This window comes from Eulemur rufifrons, chromosome 24, assembly GCF_041146395.1.
Source record: "Eulemur rufifrons isolate Redbay chromosome 24, OSU_ERuf_1, whole genome shotgun sequence".
NCBI classification, from domain to species: Eukaryota; Metazoa; Chordata; class Mammalia; order Primates; family Lemuridae; genus Eulemur; species Eulemur rufifrons.
Window position 1 is genome coordinate 23,185,213 of NC_091006.1, and position 27,620 is coordinate 23,212,832.

A 27,620-nucleotide genomic window follows, 5' to 3' on the forward strand; every position below is an offset into this window, starting at 1 on the left:
CTTCGTCCTTTGAAGATTTCTCATCTGCCAGTATGGAATTTTGCGTGTTGCCAGCTGAATTCTGTTTCTAAATCTAACTGACTATAAATTCAAAGTGAGAGGAAAATGTTCAGTGGCTGGTGTTGTTGGACTAGAGGTGAGGTGGAACAGCAAGGAAGAACAGGTGGACAAAACCAAATGCTATATTCGATTGTGAAACGGTGAACATGTATTTTCCACCATGTGAAGTGTTCCGTGTATAAATTGGGCAGTTGGCCTGAGTCACAGTGAAACACTTAAAGGTTTGTGAGGAAGGGACAGAGCTGCTGATTTTAAGTCCAACCTTTCTGGTTCCCTTTTTGGTTATTAGAAATGAAGTTTGGTTTCCTGAGGGTGAGATGAATCTTTTTTCGGGTTACTTAAGGTCATGACTGAAGGAGATTGGGATGAGAGGAGAGGAAACAAGTGGGCAGAGATGTGTCTAAACAAGTAATAAAAATAACTCAAAGGTCATTTCTCGTGAATTTTCTTTCAAGATGTACAAAGTTAAGACTCTGATGCGAGTGACCAAAGTAGAATATGTTATCTACATCTTTAGGTGCTCCAAAAAGACAGAAGACAATGGCTCCATGATAATGGCTGCTAGGTAGAGTTTCCAGAGACCTGGCTAGACCCTATATTGTATCATCCTACTTCGCTTTCTATATAAAGTGAGGAAATGCAAGATTTCCCTCAGTCACCTGGACCAATGCCCAGTTATCCTTTAGAGAAGTAGATTAAAAACTGCGCTTATAAAGCTAGTATATATTAGCCTTACTGGGTTATATCCTGTGTTTGTAAAACTCAGATGTATATTTTTTTACTTTATCAACTAAAGACATCGTAGACTACATACATTTCAGGATCAGCAGGTGGTGACCACTAGACATAGAAACTTGCCATAGAAGTGGGGCAGTAATGGTGGGATGGGGACGTCGAGGCAAGGGGCTCACTGTCAGAACATTCCATCTCCACTGTGTGTACCTTAACTTGAGAGCAGACTTTGAGAACTTTAAACTCAATACCTGAGCAAGAGCACACAGGATATTTAATTTTTTTTACTGTAAGGAGGTCAGGTCTGGTGTCCAGGCTTGCAAAAGCATACCTGTGCTGATGAGATCAAGAGTCATTTTCTCCAGGGGAATTTTCCCTTGTTTTCACTGTATGTTCTCAAATTCAATAGATGTTTTTGTCACATTGTACTTTCTACATTTTACATTACCTACGTCTCAGATGATAATTTAAGAAGCACTGGCTTGTAGATTCAGACGCATCAATATATCTGCCAAAACATCTATGAGCCCCATACGTTTTGGTAAAATATAAAGTGAATTATCTTGCGATCAGGTATTCACATTGTGATTTCAAAACAATAATTTGAAAAAAAACCCTAGTGAAACAATAACAGAGTTTTATTTTGAGAGGATAATTCTTAAAAGACAGTTTTATACAGAATAAGTTAATGATTTTTCAATGTTTGATTGAAATATAAAACTGGCTGGGGGGAGGGGACTTTAAGCAACTATTAGATGGCCTACATAATCTACCTCCAAAATCCCTTCTTATGCTGAAATTCTATGATGCAAATGTTGCTGAACATAGAAAGCTACATCCAATCCATGGAGCAGCAGGCAAAAAAAGATTAAAAAAAGAAAAAAAGAAAAAAGAATTGAAATTAAGGAAAAAGAAAAAAATATATAGAAAGCTACAGAGCGTGGTGGCTCATTCAGCAGCCCAGATAGTTCACCTACATGAAAAGAGTTTTCGTGGGTGTGTCGACAGCTGTTCGAAAGTCAGTCAATCAATAAATATTTACTGAGTACCTTTTATGTACAAGATACTGTGCTAGTTATTTTAGAAGATTCAAGGGCAAGATTTTTTTTTTTTTCAGGAAGTTTTAGGTATTGTATTTCCCCAAATTTCTGAGATCTTCTTATGAAATCTGTCCTTGAAAATTTCTTCTAAGAAATTCCTTAAAGTTAGAAGGTAAGTTTTTAGGTTTTCTGAGAATTTTCCCTCTAGGCAAGGGATATCCAGATAATAGGCCAAAATGCCATTAACAATAACAATAATAACAATAATAATAATAAACCCAGATGTATTCTAAACAAGGCAATACAGAAATATCTACTTTACAAAATAATTTACACTATGTAATCAAAATACCAAGAAAGTGTATCTGTGAATAATTCACATGGATATAAAGAATAAGTATGTTAGGAGTAGTACATGCTGGTGAAATCACTTATGCTGAACTAGTAAAAAAAGCTAAACATTGAGTGTTTTATTTCTTTAAGACAGTGTTTCCCAAAATGTCCTCTATGTCCTCTACTGATCCTGCAGACTACGAGTTGGTGATGGGGTGTGGCATGTGCTAGTCTTTTTTCCTGGGTGCTCGGTTATTCATCCCCTACTTTCCTAAGCCTTTTTCCTAGGCTGCTAGTTCTGTGTAACTATCCTGTTTTCCTTTCTCCTTGAGTGTGTTCCTCTAACTCAGCCATGTCTACCTGGTAGAGGCCATAAGATAATTAAAAGCAAATGTCATTATATGTGTCTATTATTTATGAAATATATTCTATAATGATGGTTAAGTTGGGTCAAGAAAAAATTAGGGTAGAATTTAGAGAGTAGATACAAAAATGGATCGAGTGACACACAGCCTTAAGACATAAAATGGTGTAGTGGGAAAAAAGACAAAGGAAGGAAAGACAAGAGAGGGATTAGTTTACAAGTGATACACTGGGAGACAGAACATGAAGACGAGTAGGGAGGAAGACAGAATGAGGAGGTAAACGTCAAGAAAAGACTAGTGATGGTTACGAACAGCTAGATTGATATGTAATAAGTGATGGAGGGATAGAAAAAGATGGATAAGAAAACTAGAAAGCTAAATATAGAAGGGTTGAGGGAGAAGGAAAAGAAGACAGGAAGCCAAGAAAGGGAATGATAAAGGTAACGAGAGCGGTTGTGGAAGAAAAAGATACCCAAAAAAGAATATTGAGTGAAAAAAACCTGACAAGACCAGTACAAGAAAAAAAAAAATGTACAGTACTTCAGGACTATACGTATGTGTAATCTTCACATGTAAAATGGAAAGTTCATCTGTCTTGCAGTCTTTCAAAACCAGATAATTTTGCAAGTATGGAACTTTGAGGAAAAAAAGGAGAACTCAGAATTCAAAAGGAAATTAACCCAGACAAGTGGCTTCCAACAGGTTTGAGGCAGGGATGGTCATGGCCTTCCCGCCTTTTTTTTTTTTTTTTTTTTATTTTGGTCTGCACTAATTAGTGACAATACTGGATCTGGTGACCCCCCAGAGACCCAATCTCATTTAGCTCCACCTGGGCCACTACTCCTATTGCTGGGAGGGGGAAAAACTTAAGGATCACCCAGAGGGTCAGATACTTAATTGGGTCTTGGGGAAAAAGTCTGGGAACCATTGGTATAGAATATCAGTTATGTTCCTTCCTCCAAGAAATCATGGTTGAAATAATCCCTAGGCCTGAAGTAGTAAGCAGTCTTGTACCTGGTCCTGTGGATTGGACTCCCTTTGAAGGGATTCAAATGGAGTGTGTTCATCTGCATTAAGTGGGTCTACATTTATACCCTTAAATTGTTCCCCAGTAGCTAACTCAACCATTGTGTTAGGACTTTCTGTAGGCATCATTGGATCCCCATCAAATGGGCTTTGCCTTCCATTGCTAGATGGAGTTCCAGTGCTAGAAGAGTGATGCTTTGCTAACTTGGAGCCAAAGCATGGTAACTGCAGGATGCTAGATGGTCTCTGTTGCTGCCTCTCACTCTCATTTCCTTGGACTTCACTTTGGAAGCCTTCTGGATTGGGGCCTTCATCAGGGGTACCGATAACAAGCTGCTCAGGAGTTAGGTCAACAGTTCTTTCATTGAGCTGGTTGTCTTCAAAAATTTGTTCCAGAACATCGTTCCCCTCTCCTCCAAGATCACTTTTGAGACAAGGTGTGTTCTTTGATTGAAGGGAACTGGCTTCAGAAAGGGGTATAATTCCTCTTTGGCCCAGCTGATTCTTCATAGAACATGGTGTGTTCCTTCTCAGAGTAGATACGTCATCTCTAAAAGGACTTGGGTTTTGGCTTTCCCCAGGCAGTCTCTTTTCTGAGCTGTTTCTTTGGCCAGGTAGGATACTTGTTGGGGAGACTACATGTCTTGCATGCTTGGTATCACTACCTTCTGTATACAAAGGGCTGGTGTCTTGGTTCTCCCCTGGTGTAAGACTGTAGGATGGAGTATAGTCTTGTAGAGCCAGGGGATCATCCTTGGGCCCTGGGGAGCCACCACCACAGCAGGAACCTCTCTGGCTCAGGTGAAATAAATGTGCTTCTTTTTGACGTGATGGGTAACTTTGAGGAATTAAGTCTGGGAAAGCCAAATGTCTTCTTTCTGGTGAATTTAGCCTAGTAATTTGCATGCCATAGTTCAAATTCTCATTTTCATGCCACATTGGATTTTTCTGAAGCCCAGCTGGGGAGTTACCGGAATAGGGCTGGTTCTCTTTCTGTTCTGGTGGACTAGCTGGGGCTTTCTGTAAGTTTGTTGCCTGATCCCAGAAATTTCTGTAAAAATATGGCCCTCTTTCTTTCTGCCCTTGAGCTTGAATCCTATGATCCCAGGAGTTCCGTGAAGGAAATAAAGTGCTTTCTTCTTGTCCAACGGGACTGTTAGCATAGTAGCCCCTGCTCCCTACAGGTGGTGGTAGAGTAGGAGCTGTATTATATGATGGAAAATTCTCATCTGGGCTCCAGGGGTAAAAATCACCATAAGGAAAATCCTCCCTGGGTTTTGATGGATTATCTAGGGTATAGGGAAGATATTCCTTTGGCTGATTTGAGGTATGTTGCTCACCTTCATAGTGCCTCATTGTTGGACCTCCTTTAAAGCTCCGCTCCTCACCCCATCTATTTTGTTCTGGAAAAGGTTCATCTCCAGTTGGATCAATTGGGTCCTCTTCATTATAAGGGACTGTCCCTTTCTGGTCTGGAGTATTTACGGGATACATTGAGTTTTCTTGTTGCCCCATAGTATTGGGAAAATCATCTCTCTCATCCCACATATTGTTTCTAAGGTATGGTGAGTTTTCCCTGGGACCATAGGGGTTATATTCAGGGTAGAAAACACTTCCTCTATAGCCATGGGAAGGATGAGGTAAATGTTCTTCCTGCCTCCTAGGATCTTCCTTAAAAGGTGGAGAGATTTCTTGGTGGTTCCAAGTATTTTTTCCAGCAGGAAAATGTTCCCTTGCAGGAGAAGGGATTTCCTCAGGGTATACAGGCTGATAAGTACTGTGCTTTAATTCTGGCTGGTTAGTTTCAGATTCATATGGACTTCTTCTTGGCTCTAAAACAACCCCTTTGGGCAAATTCTGGCTTTGGGTCTGTCCATTAGAATTTGGGACTCTTGTGGAATCTCCTGTTTGGTAATAGGAGTTTTCACGTTGATCAATAGAATTAAAATTTGGGACTGGCATGTTACTTTCAGGGGGAGGCGGTTTATAATTTGATTTATTAACTCCATAATGTTGAGAGTTTCTCCAGGGGCCACTTGGATCCTTTGTGGGAACGGCTACTCTTTCTTTTTGACCTACTGGCTTCTCCCTTGGATTTTGGACTTTTTCACTGCGGTTAGCAGTACTGTGTTTGGGACCCAGAGGGGCAACATTGGTTCCCACAGGGTGTTTATTAGGCTCCTGAGGCTTTCTTCTGATATTTGCTGGGTTTGCTGCATAATTGGGATAATTGCCTCTTGAAGTGGAAGGATAAGCTTTGTGATAAGTTGGATTTACTGGAGGAGCTACCTGTTTACTCTCCAAAGCAAAGGAGTTCCACCGAGTAACCCTTTGAAATTGTTGATTGCGGTAAAAAGGCCCATTCTGTCTGCGCCACATGGCAGTTCCAGTGGGATACCACTGTCTTACAGAAGGAAAAATTCGTATGTTAGGATTCGGATAACTTTCACGAAGATTTGGCTGACTTGGTCTCCGTGGGATTTGACTTCCTGGCACTCCCTGGACTGAAGCATTGACTGCAGGGGATGGGATGACCCCGTTTTGGGTTGTAGGGCTGCCCCCAGTGTTCACTCCTGGGCCACTGTTGCCTGTCGGCGTGGTGTCATTTCCTCCCTGACCCCCTCTGGGATTTGGTTGGGTAGAATTAGTCTCAGTAACTGTTGAATTAACTGTGGGTTCTTTGCCTGGACTCTCCGCTTTAGGAGGATCTTCCTCTTTTGGTTTTTCAAAATCTTGTTCAAACATCTCTTCTGAATAGTAAGGAGGGCGACCTCCAAAGCCATGATATCCAAAATATCCAAAGAAAGGATTCTGTACGGAAGAAGGTGGAAGTCAATAATTATTCTTTGTTTCCCGCCATGGTGCTGTTGTAGTGTAATAGGGAAATCTTATCAGCCACATGCTTCTTTTAACACCACTGGCTTTACTTTCCTTCCTGAAATTTGATTCCTCCTTGGTTTCCATGACCCTACTCCCTCTGGTTCTTTCTTCTGGTCCTCTTTCTGACCGCTTTCTCTTTTTAGGCCTAATACTAAATCTGGGGGTTTTTTCCTTCTAAAATTAAGGAATCCATCTTCTACCCTCCTCATTTTTCTGTTCTCATTTTACACACCTGCCTAAATGATCTATTGCACACTAATGCTTTCAGCGTGGATACATGCTGACTCCCAAAGGCGTAACTCTGGCCCATGACACGTCTCCTGAGGTGTCCTTGCTCTTCGTGAAGGATTTCATGAGTACCTCCAACTGAATGCACCCAGCCCCGGCCTCCTCTCCCCTCAAAACTCCTTCTCTGATATTCGGTATTTAAGCAACATTGACCACTATCTACCCAGTTTCCCAAGTTTCTGCTCTCTCCCATATTTCCCCAGACAATTAATGACCCAAACCATAAAATCTAAACTTTCATCTTGTCCCCTCTTCCTTTATCCTCAGTGCCCCTCAACTATTCCAATATTTTTCTTCCTGGCTGCTCCCTGTATAATCTTACTTTCTGCTAATTTTGCCTTTCCACTGTCACGGTGGGGGTGGCGGCGGGGAGGTGCAGGTAGGGGTGTGTATGTGGAAATTCTGCCAGTTTCCTCTTGAAATATGTATTTAACGTTCTCCTTTACAGGATAAACTCCAATCCCCTTAGCATGACATACAAAGCAGTAGAGCATAGTGCTAAGGTGGGGCTGTGGACAGATGGAGATTATAATCCTTGTTCCACCAGTATTAACAGGATAATGCTGGGCTAACCTCGGTTTATTCATTTGTAATATGGCAATAATAGTAAAATAATAACCACCTCATAGGTTGTCATGAGGACTCAAAGAGGCAACATAAGTAATGCTCAGTGCCTGGTGCTTAATAAGTGTCTAATAAGTGTTATATGCAATAATAATAATAATTTTTATAACCATCTGGGTTATAACCTTTACATTCCACCTCATTTCCTCAACCTTGTGCTTTTTTTCAGTTGCAAATCACAACTACTATTAGTTCTCTGAGTTCTCTATTCTCTTTACGTGTCTTTATGTTTCAGCCTTTGAACATGGCTTCTTCATATTGAAACTTCTTCCACCTACACATTTATCCATCTGGGCAAATTTGACTCATCCGTCAGGACACAGCTCGACTGCCACCTTCTGTGTCCTGACTTCCATGGACAGAATCAGGCTCCACCCCAATGTGTCCACAGCGGTAGAAAGTTGTGACACAATGAGCATCCCCATGAATTTCAGTTGCCTATTTTCCTGGGATTCTCCCACTCTATTCTCCCACGTAAAGTTTTTGAGGGAAAACATGATGCTTCTTATCCTTGTTTTCTAGCACAGTGGGAAGTGATTAAGAAATTTTTGCTTAATGAATGATTTAATTATCATGAGCTCTGTCGGTCAGTATGTTTGTTAGACATTTGTGTGGCATTTAGGTCATTTAGTTTCTCTCTTAAAACAAATATAATCTAGAGAAAAAGTGTTTTTGTCCCCATTTGTGGATGGAGATAATGAGACAGACGGGTGAGGAGATATCTAAAATATCATACAGGAAATTGGGCAGTGTCCTCAAGAGGCAGAATATAGACATTTTAATGCCTATGGTACCTATGGTAGCTGCCTGGGTCATTCTGCTTTGCTTTCTCATGTTATGCTTGTGAAAATTTGAAATGCCAGTTTCTAGGTTGCATACAATTAATCTGAACCATTTTTATTTGGGATTCTTTCACAATAATATCCTTGAAAGCACCTATCCTATTACTGACACAGTAATCTTCAATGTCATCATTTTAAGAACAATCCCTCCTACCTTCACTGAGGACATATCACGTATCTAGGGAAAGAGAGGAAGTAAGCTCCAGGGATGTGTTATGCCACAATCACTAACATGATGACAGTGCTACAATATTTCAAGAGCATATCATTCTGTGACATACATTTGACTCTTCTTCTAGTGCCGTATAGTAAAATAGCCATTGGACAGGGTATCAGAAAACTTTTGTTCTGGGTCCAGTTTATCTAGTAACTCAGTAGGTGAAACTGAATAATAATTTATCTTCTCCAGGCTTCATTTTCTTTGTGCTATAAAGGAGTTAGCCGATCACTGAATTCCTTCCTGAGGATAACATTCTAAGACGCTCTTGTGTACTTCTCTGTTTGTCACTGTCTAGAGTCCAGCATCGATCTTTAGGTCACTGGCTTGATTTGTTTCACTTTTATATTTTTTAAAAATCTTGGGAGCTTGAGCTACATATTGGATTTTAACTTTCTTATTGGATGTGGATGAAAAAGCAGGGACTAATGGACTATAATTCCTAATGGGGAAGGTAGCTTTACTCGCACTTACCCCTCCTTCTTCATTGCTGACTGGTGGGCGGCCATAACCTGGCGGCGGTAGCCTCTGAAAAGTAAAGAACACAATGAATACAAGAGAAAACCACTTTCTGTGCCACCGTTTGTTTGTAAGACTTTAAGAAGTCTAAAAACAGCTCAAGTTAGTGACTAGGTATTAGCACCGTGAGCTTTTAGCTTCTGAGTTATTAGCTATCAGGGTCTAACTAGTAAGAGTTAAGATCCAACAGTGAATACCGGTAAATACAAAAGCTTTAGCTGAACCCTAGACTATCTTCCTTAAAACATGCTGTATGGCTGCATCTCCTAGCAATCACTGTGCCTTACTACCTTCAGCACTCAAAAAAAATCTCCATCCCCTACAAATACACCCCTCCACACACAAACACACACACACACACACACAGAGTAAGAGAGAGAGGGGGAGAGACAGAGAGATATTTGAGTGCTATTAGGATCTAAATATCCATATTAGAACATCTAATAATAAAGATTAAATAATGATGTTACTTTCAGAATGCCTGCTTCATATTTAGGGTGACAAACTGACAATCCTTATTGAATTGTTACTATAACATTTTTATTTGAACACGGCTAATTTTCCTAATCAAACTTGGAGGCTGAGTTTCTGCTTAGGGATTACTACACAGTGAGAAGGTTTAGAAAAACAGTTTGGTTCTCGTGGACTTTCAAGAAGTTCTAAGCAGGTGAGATTAATAGTTACTTCAGCAATAAGAATCATGTTTATCTGCTTTTACAATTTTTACCTGGTAAAATTTTTACACAGCTTACCTTGTAGTTTTCAAACTCCATTTTGTCCTAATTTCTCCATTACATTAAATGAGGATAATCTGTGTTTTTAGGGGTATAGTAATGAAGTAGCACAACCTTTTAAGATTAATTTATTAACTAAGTTATTAGTATCTGTTTGGAGATTTAGGCTGTGTTCATGTCACCAATTTGAGCATAAAATTCATTCAAAAATTATTTTTTTTCTGCATGATTATTGATGGGATGATTTTGTTTCGTACTCTCTACCAATTGGATGTGGTATTCCATTAGAGTGTATGAATTTACATTAATTTAAAATATCACATACTGATATTTTCACTTCTAATGTAAAAACATTCTCACCTGTGGGATTTGCCATGGTGGTTGATGATAGGGAAATAGCCCATTGCCGAATGGTGGGAATGCCTAGAGACAAAGAAAGAGTCAGAGTGACGTGGAATTGAGAAGAATAAACAAAAAGTAAAACAAATCAGCTAAATACAATATAAACTTGAGGGTCTACAACTCTCTTTGCATCAAACTGTGCTTTTTTTTTTTTTTTTAGGGCAAAGATGATAATGACAATAACTATTAGTAATATTGAATACTTATGTTCCAGGCCCTGTGCTGAGCATTTTATATTGTTAAACTCATTTCATCCACCCATAACCATAGAAGATACATACTATTATTTTTCCCATTTTTATTTAAGAATACTAAGTTCAGAGAAGTTAAGTCACTTGCCCCAAATCTCACAGTTAATGAACGATTGAAACCAGTATTCAAATCCAGGAGTGTCCTTTTATTCCATTATGTATTCCCTACGTCTATAATAGTGTCTGATAATAAATATTAACTGACTAAAAGGCAGTATTTTTGAAGCGCCTCACTGGATGAGAGCTTGAGAAACCATTTGCACATCTTCTTGCCTTACATCAGGATGACAATTATGTTATCCTGATGCACTGGAAGCAATCTTAATTTCAGAGCAATATTTTAGGTTATCAAAGCATAGATCTGGATGAGACTTAGAAACCATTTAGTTTAGTCATGGGGAAACCGGAATCTGGAAAGGTGAAGTGACTTGTTCAAGATCATACAATTAATAAGGGCTGGGGGTAGAACTTGAGCCTTTGTTTATTGACTCACAATACTGCTCATGTTATTACACCAGGTTATGTTGCCTCTGTATTTTAAAAGGCATTCTTTAAGGCAACAATATTTGGGTAATTTTGAATCAAACAAGGCTGGAGTAGACTTCCCATGCAGTTTTGGGTCAATGTCAAAACAAAAGATAGTATTGCCACATAATAGTGCCTATATTTAGGAGTTCTGGAGCAAGTGTGCGTGTGGGGGTGGCATGGCTCTCCAGATCCCTCTGAGGCCATTTATGACTCTGATTTGGAATGTTTCTGGGCAAGTCTCACCTGAGGTGGCTGATCCTCTTCTTTGGGCTCAGTTGGGGCATGTGGTGGCTGATTCAAAGGCTGCTTTTGCAGTGGCTTTTTTGGCTGGGTTTGGTTGGGTTTCTGGGTCTCCTGGGTTTGGTCAGTCTTGCCCCGGCGTTTGGATCCTGAGGGCTTGTGTGGCTGCCAGATGTTTGGTGGTGGCTGAGGCCACATGGGCATCTGGTACTGTGGGAACTGCTGAGGGAGCTGCAAACCATTTCCATACATAGGGCCAAAGGGCATCATCTGAAAGGGTAGCACAGAACAGTGGGGTTACACTAGGGTTGAGATTCAGTCTCTCCCCACACTCTTATGTCAGCCTCTAAAACTCAGCCAAGGAGCTTAAAAATCCTATGCAACTTGACTCAACAATGGAAGCTTCAAGATCTTTAGCTAGAATTTCTTTAAATGTTGTCTTATAGAAATGAACTTCAGTCTTCCAGAAAGCCAAACAACTGAACAAACCTAAAGGCAGAATTAGATGAGAAATTTCAGTTTAAAAATTTGATGATTTTCTAACTCTGAAACTCTGACTCGGGTAAGAAGTGTACAGGTAAGGTTACAGAGGGTTTAATGTCAAGTTCAGAACCCAGGTGACTTGTTACAAAGCTGAATAAAGAGGAGAAAAAACAAAACTAAGACAAGGAAGTGAGACTATAAAGCAAAAAACAACAGCAACAGCAAAAAAAAAAAAAAAAAAGAAAAGAAAAAGAGAATAAAAATTCAATCTGTGTAAACACACTTATATGGTGCCTATGCTTCCTGGTTTGCAGATGGATCTTCATTAATTCTGTTTTCATTGTCAGAATCCCGACAATTACAAGATTGGGCAGGGAAGCAAAAGTAGTTATAATCTGAAAATTCTAATTTATGAATTTATGATAATTTATGAGTTATCAGTCTTACAACATCAGTTCCCATTCAAACCTTTCCTCCTTGTTTTAACACTTGTCTCTATCCCCAGTTCTCAGTAATTAGACTCTTGCTATCTATTGCATGATGTACCCAAAATATGTGATTGATGGAAGACAAAATTGCAAACCTTGCATCAAGATGAAGAATTTCATGACAATTAAGTTGGTGAAAATTTCAAATCACCGGCAAAGTCACCAAAATCAAGAAAGAGGGTTTGAAAAAGTTGGGCCAATCAAAAGTTGAGGAAGAGAAAATTGACAATGATGATGATTTTAGGCAAGGGGATTTAAAAGAGAATCATTTGAATAAAAAGGATTAAGAGAAAATTGATGAAGTCCTTTATTGTTTCCCCTAAAATGGCACTGATGATAATGTCATGAAAGTCAAAAGTGATGTCTAGTATTATTGTGATTTCATTCAATTTTGTTAGAAAAATTATGCCAGAAGATCCAACTGATACTTGATTATTAGTTTATTCTGAGAATAGCATGCAGTGACAAGAATAACCTACATGTATTTAAATAACATAAAAACATTTCATAATTTTAGTATTATCTTTTCAAATAATCCAAATAAAATTTACCCCCCACCAGTATTTAGTATATAATTTTTTTTGTCCTTATTTGTGAAATATTTTGTGGGATATTTTTCCAGAACGAATTTTCTTGGATATATGTACAATTTTTCTTATAATTAACAAATTATTTTGATTTACATGAAAGAACAATGAATAAGGAGAAAATGTGGTGTGAGGGAGAAGGTGAAAGGATTTCTCTCCCATTGAAACTCTTATAATGATTATATTGTAATTAATAAATATAGATTGGTGTCTCTATTAGCTAAGACAAACCTAATAATGGAACTATCTGGACACAAACAAGAAATCATCTGAAACAACATAAAGACGAACTTACATGTGGGGAGTTCAGAAAGTTGAATTGACCATACCGCATCATCTGCAACCAAAATGACCCATTATTGTGACACAAAGTGAAAATTTTCTTCAATCAATCCACAAATCATAAGAAATAAGTTAAATTTTCAATTTTGAAGCACAACAGTCATAATTGTCTTATACTAGTTATGCACGGATATAAAATAAATATACAATTAAAGAAATTTCTAGAAAACTTCAGTTTTTAAGTCAGAATTTTATTTTGAGAAGAATCAATATAAAATAATAGAAAATGAAAATCTGGTCTACTTTGAAGTTTTTGAATGTTCTGTTCTTTTGGAGTTCAGGATTTGAGAACGTGAAAACTATGTGACAAGATGATTCTTCTTTTTGATGTGTATTGAATTTGGTTCATGATCCTGGGTGTGAGTCATGTAAAAGACATTTAGATTTTTAAGCTTCTACCTTCTAATAATAACCCTTGGAATAAACAGCTACCTATGCTAGCTAAAAGACTTATCAAACAAGTTAACACCAAGTAGATTTTGCCATAAATCCACATTTACCTTAAACATGAGCATTGCAACACATAGGTAGGATGATAGTGGGGAAATTACTACTTTGCCTCGATTTGAGAGTTTTAAGATTTTCTTATTCATTTACTTATTTTGTTTTTAGAGACAGGGTCTTGCTCTGTCACCCAGGCTGCAGTGCAGTGGCACAATCATAGGTCACTGCAGTCTCAAACTCCTGAGCTCAAGGGATCCTCCCGCCTCAGCCTCCTGAGTTTAAAACTTGAAATTCTCCCTCCCTTTACCTCTTTCATAAGATATTTTACATATCAGAAAATTTTCCAATATCCTCCTATCTTATGAACTTCTAGGATAGGACTCTAGAAAACTCCCCTGAGACTGAATGTACATACCTCTTCACTTTTACTGCTAAATCCAGGCATTCGGGGCATGTGCATCTGGAACTGAGAGAATAACAGTGACAAATGTGGAACATCAATGGAAACAAGCTCTACAGTTGTCTCCAAGCTACACAATGACGGAACACAAAGAAAGGGCCTAACATTTAAAAAATACTCACTGGCATAGCAATGGAATTACCAAGCAGACCTAGAAAGACCAGGAGAATCTTCATTTTTCCTCTTGGAACCTGGAATACAAAACTGAATTTAATTTTGGATTGTGAAATAATTATGCTGAAGACACTCTGCACTTATCCAGCTACTAATCCACTTGTCTGTCAAGGAGAGTATAGAGATAGCACTAGAATATTTAATTACGAGGTTACACAAAAAATAGGAATATTGATGGGTTTGAGTTTCCAGTTGCTAGGCTGGTTTAGAAAGGCATAGTCATGTCCAGTTACATACACTATACAGAATAATCTCAGTTTCAATGGGGGCATACTCCAAAATCAGGACATTGTGCTATTTTCTAGGATGCCATAGACAATATTCCATTATATAGAGGCTATATAAATAAACGGGAATGTTCCAGAATCCCATTTTTTCTTGTTTCTCTCTTGCTGTTTCTATTATTATCATCATTATTATTATCATTCTTCTTTTAAAAATCACTTCTGCTCAAGGTCCAGTCAGGAAAATAGGAAGAAATAGGCAGAAATGTAAATTTATCTCCTTGTTAGATACCTTGATTAAACTGTAAACTGTTGAAACTATAGACTTATATATGAAGTTTGAAGACTGTTTTTGTGGATTTCATTCATGCCAATCTAGTTAATTAAGCAACCTTGTAAAATTAAGACTTGTATTTACATCTTTGATCAAGGTTTATTCTGAAGCACTTACTAGGGTAATTCCTTAAGACATCCATTTCTATCTGCACATACAGTAAAGATTTTAATCAGAATGATTCATTTTCATGATATATCAGATATAGCTCGATTCCTAGCATAGTAACCAACATGTACACACCTAATAGTTGCTCATTCCTTTTGTTTTTTCTTCCTTTTCTGGGAACAAAATGCACCTAGCAGTGATCTGAGCCAATGCTTACGCTTCTGCTTGTTTCCCATTGCAGCACTATATAATTAAAGGACACTTTAACATTTTTATAATTGACTTTTCTCCAAATTGTAGGTATAATCAACTATATTGTGAATATCAGAGAAATTGAGAGAGCGTAATTAAACAAACGAAGCAGTAATATGTAAAAGTCCTACTAACTAAAGATTTTCAGAGTTATAACATCATAGAGAATTAAAAATAACAGTTGAAAAACTAGTGTGTTTAGTATAGGCTACAACAATACAAGGAAGCCGATAAAGGGAATACCGGTGAAGGCTTTCCTTCTAAATGTTTCTAAGATTATGGCCCAAGATTTTGGGGAAATTTTGGATATTTGATTTTTCTCTTGCTTAATCATTCATTTCAACTCCATAGCAGCTGTCACAGTGATAATGCTGCACACTCATGTAGGACTATGTGGCCTTTTATTTTGCAAATATATGATGCCACTAATTTTCTCTTTTGTAAAATTAATATGTTATGTTGGATGGCTTTTAAGATCCCTTCCATCTCTGAAAGTTCATGATTTGATAAAAGTCTATAATTTAATTATCTTTTGAATTGGAAATAACACTCATAATGATTGCTACAAAGTAAATAACTGTGTAAGTTCTTCTTCCATTCCATGTGTGAACACAGATGCTCTTTGGTTCTTCTGACATAATTACTTTATTTATTTATTTATTTATTTGAGACAGAGTCTTGCTCTGTCGCCCTGGGTAGAATGCAGTGGCATCATCATAGCTCACTGCAACCTTAAGCTCCTGGGCTTAAACCATCTCTTGCCTCAGCCTCCCGAGTAATGAGGACTACAGGTGCATGCCATCACACCCAGCTAATTTTTCAATTTTTAGTAGAGCCGAGGTCTTGCTCTTGCCCAGGCTGGTCTCAAACTCTTGAGCTCAAGCGATCCTTCCGCCTCGGCCTCCCAGAGTGCTAGGATTATAAGCATGAGCCATGGCACCTGGCCCTTCTGACATATTTAAATAATGTTTTGTCTTCTTAAGTGTACTTTTGACAATGTCTAGTTTGAGATCCGGTGTATATTGGGAAAAAGAAATGAAAATACTCACCAAGTTATCTAGCTTAGGAAAAGAGGCTCCATGCCTGCACTGAAGCAGCAACATTTTTTCACCAAAATTTTCATAAGCCTTTTAAGAAAAATACAGATTTAGCATGAGAAGAAGCTCAAATAAAGAATGGAACAAATAAATGAAATGAATAGCAAAGCTACAGCTTTAGGGTGGCATATGTCATGTTAATTATTTTATCTACTCACGCCCTTGTTGGAGGGTCTTCAAAATCAAGCTGAATCTGTTGTGTTAAGAGTAGGGTGAAAGATAAAGGGGAGAGAAAATGACACAGGCGATGTATTTTGTACATCTAGTGCGATGTCAACAAAGTTAGACTTCTCTATGGGGAAATGTACAAAAGTACAGTATGACAGGATCTCTAAGTACGTTGGAAGGAAACTTGTAAGAAAACAAATACACCAAATAAAGCAAGGAGTTTAAAGTTTTATCAGAAGATTAGTCTGCAAACAATGATTATAAAACCAACATCAAGGAATGCAATAAGGGCATCAGTTAACATCTATGAATTACATTCATTATTTGGCATTATATAATTAATGCTGATAATCTCTAATACTCACCCAATGCCAGTTAGATGCTGTGATATATAAAAAAATGACTTTTACTTGAATTTTGTTAGCCTCTCTTTGTAATATATTTTTAATGGTCTAGTGGAAATGACAACAAATTGCTGAAGCCAGGGAGATCTCAAGGAGCAAGACACATTTATTTCTTAATAATAAAACAAAAATGCTTCATGCAGATGTCATGTCCAGTACCAAAAATGCTCAAAATAAAAAGATTCCTCCTTGTCAGAAAGCCTGGCATAGCAAGGTCACATTTAAGCACTGTTGTAGACGTGCATAACCAATCAGCTTTGAGGAAAATGGTTTTGCCATCACAAGAGTTTAAGGTAAAAAAAGCACACCCAATTTAAAATTTATAATGTGTGATTATAGGAGCTGTCAAATCAAGTCTCTTATTATGTATAATAACAGTCCAGGAAAATGAGCTTACAGCAGTAAGATTTAGAAGATGCTTTCCTTGGTGAATTTGGGTTTTGAAGTACAGAAACTTTGTTTAGACAAAGATATTTTAGGAACAAAAGTGAATATTAACTATATGCTATTGTCATAAATCATTAGCTTTCATCAAAAAGCAAGCCTACATATATAGTTTTATACATTTCATTAATTTTATATGTAATTAAAATGACCTGTAATGTTACATCCATGGACAACTCGGTCACTTTAGTTGTTTTGTATTACATAAAGCTAGCAGGACATAGTGTTCTTCTTGATGTCGGCTGTAGTTTAGACACTGGGGATTCAGAATTTTAAAAGAACTGGGTAAAATGAACTCTCAGCTATTCATGATAATACGTGAATATAGGAGCTGAGAAATTCACTGAAGGGGTTATGTTATGAATTTTTTTCCGATATCTGACTTTCCATAATAAAGAATCCACTTTTAAATAAATGGGCCAATTATACTTTTAAGTGACAAGAGCAACCTTTGCCATCTTTGCTGAAATTGGATTCTCCTGTTCTCTTATGGCCTCACAAGGAAAATATTTGTTTATTTTAATGTGGGTATTTAAAAACTAAGAATGATTGAATTTGATGCCAAAAGCTGGTTCCTACTTGGTACAATTGTGCACATCAGTTCATCCAGTGGTTGCACGTGGTGCTGTTCTACCAAGGCATAAGAAGTGCCATGTCCTTTCTCTTGGGGCAAATAACACTGCCTTTCTTAGCTCCCCCTGCTCCCCAAATTTAGTGCCACAAAGAATAAAATTGTGCTAGAATATTTGACTTTACATTAAGCTAGGAATATCTTTTAAGTCTGTGTGTATCCAAGATGTGCAAAGGTATATCTGCTTCAAGTGCTTGGTTGCCCTTGTCTGATTTTATAGACACTGAGTAGCAATTATAACACGTGTGTCCATTGAGATGAATTTGCAAATGGCAGGACACCTAGGGGACAGTATATTCTTGGAGGTGAAGTGGGAGTCGTGAAGCTGGATGACCCGGCCTGTGCCTGTGCCATTCACATGGAGGCAGGACTTTTGATTTTGGCCTTAGCCATATAGGTTGCTAGGAGTTGCTGCTAAACCTCACTGTGGCTTGCTTTCTGTATTTACCCTTGTTCCCTCTGCCACACAGGTGGTTAGTGGTCATGAAATAATACTTGTTTCTAAACTCCAGCTGAACTATTGCATGAGTGAACTCTTAATAGTGTTGGACTGAATTGGGATTAATGAAATCTCTTTTTCTTTAAGAAAAATTACTTATGGGGTACAATGTGCACTACGTGGGTGATAGGTACAACAAAATTCCAGACTCCACCACTATATAATATTTGCATGTAACAGATGCATTCAACTTGTATTCCCTAAATCTATTAAAATAAAAAAATTAAACAAAAATCAATAAGAAGGTACTTCAATCTATAAAATGTTTTGAAACCAGTCCTTTGTGATGTTTTCCCCCTTTACTTGAATGATCCCTAGTTATTTTCTAAGTCTTTTTCCCTCCAAACAATTACAACTGTTTGTGAACATGTCTATGATTTGGTTTTTTAATTTTTTAAAACGTGTCTCTTTGTTTTTTATCTATATTTCCCTTCTCATCTCTAAAACAAAGCATCTTAATCTGGGATCTGTAAACACAAGACATTGCATATAAGAATTTGTGCACTTGTGTGAAAACGCTTTTTTTTTTCTCCTGAAAAAGAACCCATGTCCTCCAATGGTCTGTGACCTCCTCACTTCTCTTTGCCTCCAATTATTAATATCCTCTCATTGCTTTAGATTTTAAGCCACCAGGACCAGAAAAGTCTTTTGATTTCTTACTCTAGATATGGCAGAAAAAGGCTGGGGTTTAGAGCTGCCAGTTCTGAGTTTAAACCTTCCACAAATTATACGACTGTTTAGTTTTCTGTTCAGTAAAATTAAGGAAATATTATCTACCCATAAGTTTCTTCTAATAAATAAATGAAATAATAAATGTAAAATACCTGGCCCCTAGAAGATGACTATCAGTGGCTGACTTATCAATGCACGAAGGTGTTTTTATGGATCCACATTACATTAATACCTTAGAATGATTTACTAAGGATCTGAGAGTAATAAACACAGTCCTAGTTCTCAGAGCAAATAGATCCTCTTCTATAGCGCAGCTATTGAGCTGAATTTCTGTGGATTTTTATTAGCAGAGCACCCCAATACTGCAGGACCCTGAAATCTGGGTCTTAGGGATCCATTACTGGGGCCACATAGCATCCTTAACCTTGACTTGTCTCTGAAATGATTTATATAGCATATTCTCAGGCCCTAGATCTGAGAAACTCTTCTAACGTAAGAGAAGAAAAGGTGCAGTTTAAACTCTCGCAGATTAAACAGTTCATAATATTTTATACCACAAACATTTCCTAAGAGGCTTCTTCATGTAAAACCTTGTCTTAGGTGCCTGCCTATCCTGCACAGAATATTCGGATAGGAAATTTTCTGAACTAGAACTCAGTAGTGGATTCAAATTCTGGCTTCTGCAACTTATTTTAAAATCTTGGTGAAGTGACTTAATTTCTTTAAGCTTCAGTTTCCTTGTTTGTAAATTGGGGAATAATAATATGATTCCCTTCATGGATTTGTTGAGAATTTAATGGGATAATTCATTTAATGCTCTTAGCACAGTATCTCAAATAAATGTTATAAATAAATAAATGTTACCTATTATTATTAGAGCTTTCCTAAGCTTTAATTTACTGATCACTGGCACATTTACTAAAGATTTCTGAAGAATATTTCTCCTCATTGTGCTTATTTACTCATTAAGAAAAGACAGAAAAACAAGCAAAGAAACCTCCAAAAGAGCAATCAAGCATCTACATAAACAGAATATAGAAAAGGGAAACTGGATCATAAAGTTCATCCGATTCTGTTCAATTTAAATTCAGCTTTTGGTCTAGAAAAAGTTACTCAGTGAAGTCAGTGAGTAACTGTTGGTGGGTGGTTATTTGGACCACCCTCAGAGGTAATGTTTATTTTTTGGAGCTCTGAGCAATAAGAACTCTCGTATATATTCAAGATCAGTTTTAAAGTGATGTAAAATCAAATAGGATTGTACTCCATTCTTTCTTCACTTTTAGGAGAACATGTAGCCCAACGCTTAAAAACACAGGCCTTGGAGGTTGAAATACTGAAAAACGTACACACTTGGTGCTTACAACACAGTAAATTTCATACCTGTTAGGCTGTTTTTCTATTTCTTACACTGCATATAAACTTGTTGTGATGGCATCTCACTATGGAAATAATACTTTATATTTGATCACTTTTCTTATAACTATCGTAATGGTTTATTGCCTCCTTTGCCATAAAAAGAAGTATGTAACATTCTGTGTTTCCTCGTCACTCTGGTTACTAAGAAACTTGGAGCTAAGTTTCATACTTAATTAACAGTGGATCCAGGTTATAAGAAGCCTAAGCTAATAAAATTGGAAAAGGTCTCTTTAAGAACACAAAATTAGGTAAGAATGTAAATAAATATTTGTTTTGATAAGAAAAAAATGGAAAAGAACAAATAGATAAGAACAACACAAACATTGATAAGAAAAAGTTGCAACAAATTTCAGATGTTAAAAAGGTGACAAATAGTACAAATATCACAAAATCAAGGAAAGTAACATTATTTCTTCTAACTTCCTGGTACACCTCTCTAATAGCATCTGATTCTGCACATTTCAAGCCTTATTTTCCCTCAACTACCCATATGTTTCTAATGCCAGCTGCCACAGACACATTCCTATTGCAGCATGACCTCTGGTCTTGCATCTTTGGGTCACATATGGAATGAGTAGGCATTGAGAGTCAGGCATGGGAGGTAGGAATGTTCCTGGAAGACATTCCTACATGAGCATGGCTAACAATATTTTAACTACATACAGAAACTTCTGTGAATAACATAAAGATATCCCAGTAAACCCACACTAAACGTCTCCCCATCTCAACTTCCTTGAAATACCCATGGCTATTCCAATATCATTTGATTTTAGGAGAAGTGTGATGAAGGGAACACGGGAGTGGAAAGAGACAGCAGTCTTAACCAATTATGGGCAAATTTTACAAAAACTGAAGGCCATGTGAACACGTTGTCTGGGACCCTCTTAGGGTGTAGAAAAGGCCTGTGCTTCGTTAGTTTTATGATGACTCTGCCTCTGACCCTATAATGAGCCTGTCTGCAAACTTTCTCCTTGTACCTACCTTCTAATTTTACTAACCTTATTACTATTTCCTGCTGTGAACTGTCTAAAACACTTTTTGAGCAGATACATATGTATATTTACATAAATAATTTAATTAATAAAACAAAATAGTGATGATAAACTCTGCCTAATTATTGTTCTGTCATAATGAAAGCAATTTGGAATGTATGATGGTAATAACTTCATTTACTGTGTTCTAGGTACTGTGCTAAGTGCTTTAGATGACTTATTTAGTATTCACAAAAACCCTATGGTATAGGTACTATGATCCCCCACCAAGAATTCACCATTGAAAAAATGGAATCTTAGTGAAGTTAAATAACTTGCTCAAGGCTAAGTGGTAGAATGGGGATTTGAACCTCGGTCCGCTCACGATTAATCACTTCACTGTAAATAGAGTAGACATATTCAGTGGGTATGTTTTACCAGTGGTATCAGGACACCAGGACCAATATTCTAGAAAGGTCTCTCTAAAATGGACTTGAATAAAACAGGTGTGTGAACTTTCAATTCCAAATACTGAAATAAATTGTGATTTTTTTAAAAAAAGTCTGATTGCATGGAAAGCCAAAAAAAAAAAAAAAAAAGCCTTTGTTCTCTTGAAAGTAAGAAAATAGTCCCTTGCTACTGGAAATGCAGTGCATGCTGGGCGGAATGAATCAACCTTTAAATCAACAGTTAGAGCAAACTAGATAATTGAGTATGTCGAAACTTGTTGAGTCTATTACATCCTTTCTTACCAGACATCGTCTAATCACTTTTTCCAGAAATGTTAGCACCTACCCTGACAAATCTACATTCACATGATGTACACATTTTGAGCCTCTCTTCCTAAACAGGCACATATATACAGGGAGCAGCCCTCTGTTGAGGGCTTTGGTATTGTGTGGGTTCCCTTTCCCGCCGGCCACAACCCAAATTCATCCATCTGTTCACAGAGAATGGATCTCATAAGCTCACCTTCAGGGTGTTAGACGAGCGGGTCCTTGGACTCCAAGGTTTCATTCTTCAGATATGTTGTCTTTGCTGGGTGCGGTGGGTCAGGCCTGTAATCCTAGCACTCTGGGAGGCCGAGGCGGGAGGATCACTTGAGCTCAGGAATTCGAGACCAGCCTGACCAAGAGTGAAACCCCCGTTTCTACTAAAAATAGAAAGAAATTATATGGACAGCTAAAAATATATAGAAAAAAAAATTAGTCGGGCATGGTGGCACATGCCTGTAGTCCCAGCTACTGGGGAGGCTGAAGCAAGAGGATTGCTTGAGCCCAGGAGTTTGAGGTTGCTGTGAGCTAGGGTGAGGCCCCAGCACTCTAGCCCGGGCAACAGAGTGAGACTCTGTCTCAAAAAAAAAAAAAAAAAAAAAAAAAGAGTTTCTAAATGAGTGGAAGATTCCACCATGGAAAAAGAGAAAAAGCTTCTCCAAATCATAGAATCTGAGTCAGAAGAGACCTTCAGGGTCATCTGAAGAGCTGTGTCTGTCCTTTCAGATCCACAGACCTAAAACCTTGGGGTCACCCCGACTCTTCTCTTCTCTCACTTTTGGGCAAATCCTGTCAGCTCTACCTTGAAGATAGATCCAGAATGGGAACACTTTGTACATCTCCATTCACTGTGGTTGAATCTTACCACCCTATTGGTCCTTCTGCTTCGTTTCCCTCTTCGGTTTAGTCTCAAATCAGCCGCCAGTGACACCTGAAAAACATAAATCAGGTCATGCCCCTCCTCTGGTGGCTCCTCATCTCAGCCTGTGTTAAAGCTAGTTCTCACATTACCCACAAGGCCCTCTGTGATCCCATCTCACCTCTGCTGTCTAGATCCTACTACGCTCTATCCTTCCTCTGCTCCAGCCACATGGGCCACATGACTTAGGCATGCTCCTGCCCCAGGACCTTTACACTGGCGATGCCCTTTGTCTAGAATACTTTTTCTCAGAGTCTGCAAGGCTCATTCCCTTGCCTCCTTTAGTTCCTCATTCAAATGCTACCTTCTTAGTGAGTTTTTACCTAATGAAAATTGTAACCTCATCATCCTTTCCAGTCCCCTTTCCTGCTTCATTTTTCTCCATTGCACTCATCACCAATTAACACATTATTTTCTTAATTGATTGTCTGTCTTCCTCCACTGCGATGTAAGCTCCATAAAGACAAAGGAATGTTGTCTGTTTTCCTCATTACTGTATCCCCAGCACCTAGAACATAGTAGGTGCTCAGTAAATATTTGTGGCATTAAATAAAATCTGGCAATTCAGCACCCTTGTTGTGTAGATAAAGAAGCTAAGGTCTAGAGAGATTAATTGATTTTTCTGGGGTATCCACCACTGGTTAGGGTTAGAGTGGGGGGCATCGACTTTCAATTTAGTGTTTATTTCACCACATGATATCTTGTTTTGAGCAATTTTTAGCAGTGATACCACATTCCATGTTTAAGACTCAGCACACCAAATAATAATAGTGAGAGAAGCAGAGAGACATAGAGGGCAAGAGAGGAAGAGTGAGATAGAATGATGGGAGTATGACACCAATGTGCTTGCGCACACACACACACACACACACGCACACACACACACACACACACACACGGTCAGGGAGGTAGAGAGAACAGAGACAGAGAAGAAAGACACAGAGGACAGAGACAACCCTAGCTGGATTGATGCCTCCACCTGTTCCCCACTCAAGTGTACCCTCCAACCTTCCATGCCACTATTGGGATTAATTTCCCCCAAACCAATTATGAGCCTGTGACACCCTTGGTTGTTCCCTGGGAGCTACAGAACAAAATGTGAACTTCTTAGCTTGGCATTTAAGTCACCATCTGCTTCCTCTTATTTTCCCAAACATAATACCACATGATTTTCCCTGACATCCTGACACTCTTGCCCTAGTGTTCTATAGTGCCTCTCCGGATTCTCTAGATCTTTCTACATATTTGTCCATCTGCACGTGTAGTTTACTGTGCCTAGAATTCCTTCTTTTCTTCTTCCACTTGGAAAAGTACTCCATATCTTCTAAGGGCCAGCTCAAAAATCCCCTCCTCTGTGAAACTTTCCCCTTCATTCCCAGCAGAGTCAGTGTTTCTGTCCTCTGCATGTCCACAGCCATTGAGTCCTTTCCTTGGTGGAACTATTTACCGAAGTGTCGACTTTTCTATTCATTGTGGTGTCACTGTGTCTCCAGTGGCTAGCACGGTGCCAGGGCCTAGAGGGTGCTAGAGGGTGCCAAAATGTGTTAGCTGAATGAAATAAGACCAATTGCAGCAGCTTAGCTGAATTGGCTTTTATGATAAGTGATTATGGGCAGTAAGAGGTAGGAGATCATTATATATAGCTGGTTATACAGAATAAAGTTAGACTACCTCTTACTTAAAGCTGTCTCTTGTGACAACAAATAGTAAATTCTGGATTTGAGTCTCATTAAGTCAGTGTGCATTGGCAGTTTTTATTGGCAAAATTTTCATCATCTTTGCTTTCTTTTCCAATGACTATGGAAATTATGCATTTTTAGTTCATTAACTCATTTAGTAAATATTTATTGAACACACCTTCTGTATCAGGTACTATTCTAAGGTCCGAGGGCACTGACGTAAAGAAGATAAATGCTATTCCTGCCATTGTAGAGCTAATGAGATAGCAGGGAGGCCAATCTTAAAACCAAATATTACACATATAAGTAATATTTTACAATTGTAATGACAGCTGATACGATATACATTAGTAGCTCTAAAAAGCATGGTAATATGTAGTATTTATTGAACTCTTAATATGTGCAAGTCATTATCATAAGTTCTTTACATGTTGAATTTTATTACTTATTCTAAACCTGAGTGTCATTTGCCTGTTTTGTTTTTGCTTTCAGATAAGGAAGCTGTGGCACAGAGAGATTAAGTAACAGGGTCACAAGCCAGGAAGGGCAGAATTGGGATTTAAGCTACTGTGCTATATTGTCATTTAGTGCTTGCATAAGAAAAAATATTTTCAAGTTCTAATGAAATCAGGCATGGAGTCTGGGTTAATTTACATGTTTGTCTCCCACCTGCTTAACACTATGACTAAGAATGTCCTTCAGGGTGTGGAATGTGGCAGAAGGTAGCTCAGAACACCGGATTGGAAATGCTTTAATCAGGGAGGCATCCGGCTGGTTTCTAACTGTGACTCCCATATTCTTCTCTGTGTAACCTTGAGCAAGTTGTTTAGCTTACTTTGCATTCAGTTTTTTAAAAATGTGTGTTTGGCTAGCTGTTCTCGCAGGACTTTTCCGTTTTGAAATCATTGTATGGAAATGTCCCTTCCCCAGAGAGCTCTCCTTGACCATCCCAACATCCCTTCTCCCTCTCTCTTCACTCACCCACTTTAGTTTTCTTCATAGCATTTCTCATGACCTGACATTGGATCATAGATTTAATATTTTGTTTACTGCTGTTTTCCTAATGTCCAGAACACTGTTTAATCTTTGTGTCCATTTTAATATTTATTGAACAGATGTGTTTTCCAGGAGACTGGGATAGGTAACAGACCTTAAGACTAGCATGGGACTGTTCACAAAAACACTCTTGGCACTAACAATTCCAAAATTGCAAAAAAGGAGATAAAAGCTATGTCTTTTAAAATCCACTGTTAAAGGGAAAACTATATTTCCTAAACTTGGCTTGACAGTACCTGACTTGGCATATTTGGGCATTGAGTGGCTATGAAAGAAAGCCTCGGAGGTCCAAGGCAGATAGTTTCTACTAGGATTTCTTTCTTTCTTTCATTTTTTCCAAGGAGGAGGAATAATAGTTGCTGGCCGCCCACCCATAGAAGTGCTGAAGCATCTGTTTTCTGGGAACCTATCCCCTTTGCTTCATGGAGATAGCAAAGCCCTAGACAGTCCTATTAAAATGATATCCAAAGTGTGCTAGACACATAACTCCAGGGTTGACTTTTTTATGTCAGTTTTTCCAAAACACATCTTTTAATAACACCCATGCATTTCTAGTTTGTGAATAAATTAGAATGAAAATCCCTATCCTCTCTGGAAAACCCACAGTCATTTCCTTCACTGTGCTCACTACAGCTTATCTTTAAGTCATTATCAAACCGGTTGTTAGGTGGGTCTCTGGGTAGAAAGCTGCTGAACCCTGGGGAAAGATGAAAGTGCAGGGAGAGAGCTGAAGGCATCAGCAAAAGGTGTTATGACAAACAGTTTCATAATGATCATTTCTTGAAGCTGGGAATTTTTGTTTCTAATGTCTGGCTTCGGCGGAGTGTGGTTGCTGCTGTTTCTACTTCTCCGCCGGTCTCTAATGTTTATGGAAGAAAGAAATCATCTAAACTTCTGGTTTGGTCTCCTTCTTTGAAAGATGCAGCACAGTCTGTTGATGTCATTGGACTGGTAGTCACATGCTGTCTTCAGAAGTCAATGTTTTGGTATTGAGCAGTTTCAGATGGAAGAGGAACACACTTTGGTGTTCAAAGCTTTAATGTATTTGAGACTCATTTTCCAGAAAAGACTATTTTCAAGTTCTAATAAAATTCAGACACTGAGTCTGGGTCATTTTGCCTATGTGCTTTGTCTTGTGCAATATCCTACACTGATGCATATTTAAATGAGTACATTAGGGTTTCTTAACCTTAGGTCTGTGCACGAACTTTAGGCTGTCTGAGTAATTACTAAAATTGTAGGCCGAATTTTGTGTGTTCTCTCCATTGACTTTTTCAGGAGAAGATGATTCACAGCTTTCATTAGATTGTCAAAAGAATGCTCGACTGCTGTGCAGGGTCTGTGCAGGAGCACACTGAGTGGGAAAACCGGAGGCTTGGGTTCTTCAGTCTTCGATACAACTAAAACTTGAAAAAAGACATTACTTTTCTGGGGCTTAGACGCCTCACCCATAAATGAGAAGGTTGAATTAAATCAATGTTTTCCCATAGTTTATTCATGTACATGGTCATTTATGGACTATCTTTATGATTATTGCCATATCTGATTATAAACTGTACTATTTACTTGATATTTTTTCTTTCATCTCCACACTTAAAATCTATTTTAAAAGGAATCTCAAGGATGTTAGTACTTTGAGATGGGAGTCTGCCAACTTCCTTGTTTGCCACCAAATTAATAAACTCCTCTCTCCTTCTCCTCAGATGACTTGACCTTGTTCTTCTGATGTGGCCTTGGGAACAAGTGCTGAACTTTTGGTAACAGAATTTGGCATCCCTGGGTGGGCCCATTAGCACCCCGGTGGAACAGCACCCTATGACTGCTGGAAGAGGCAGGGGCAGTTTCGGGTAAAAGTTGTGGATCTTTGTGGATAGAAGCAACTTCTTTTCGAGGTAAGAGATAAAGGAACAGCCT

At 38.3% G+C, this 27,620-nt stretch overlaps 1 protein-coding gene across 1 annotated transcript; it reads right to left on the bottom strand.

Annotated features, from left to right (window-relative positions):
- Window positions 1-3,514: 3,514 nt before the first annotated feature.
- ENAM (enamelin) lies at window positions 3,515-16,080 on the bottom strand. Its single transcript, XM_069458086.1, has 8 exons — window positions 16,027-16,080; window positions 14,008-14,076; window positions 13,841-13,885; window positions 12,935-12,976; window positions 11,085-11,351; window positions 10,021-10,083; window positions 8,882-8,935; window positions 3,515-6,367 (listed from the first exon to the last, which is right to left on the bottom strand). Exons 1-8 carry the CDS (start codon window positions 16,078-16,080, stop codon window positions 3,515-3,517), a joined length of 3,447 nt encoding a protein of 1,148 aa, XP_069314187.1.
- Between the last annotated feature and the right edge of the window lie 11,540 nt (window positions 16,081-27,620).

Excerpts from the sequence above, each read along its gene's own strand:
- ENAM (XM_069458086.1), bottom strand. The coding sequence starts at position 16,080 with ATGTTGCTGCTTCAGTGCAGGCATGGAGCCTCTTTTCCTAAGCTAGAT. Across the intron at positions 10,084-11,084 it reads AAGAGGATCAGCCACCTCAG|GCATTCCCACCATTCGGCAA; the intron begins GTGAGACTTGCC and ends CTTTGTCTCTAG. Across the intron at positions 8,936-10,020 it reads CACCATGGCAAATCCCACAG|AGGCTACCGCCGCCAGGTTA; the intron begins GTGAGAATGTTT and ends TTTACTTTTCAG.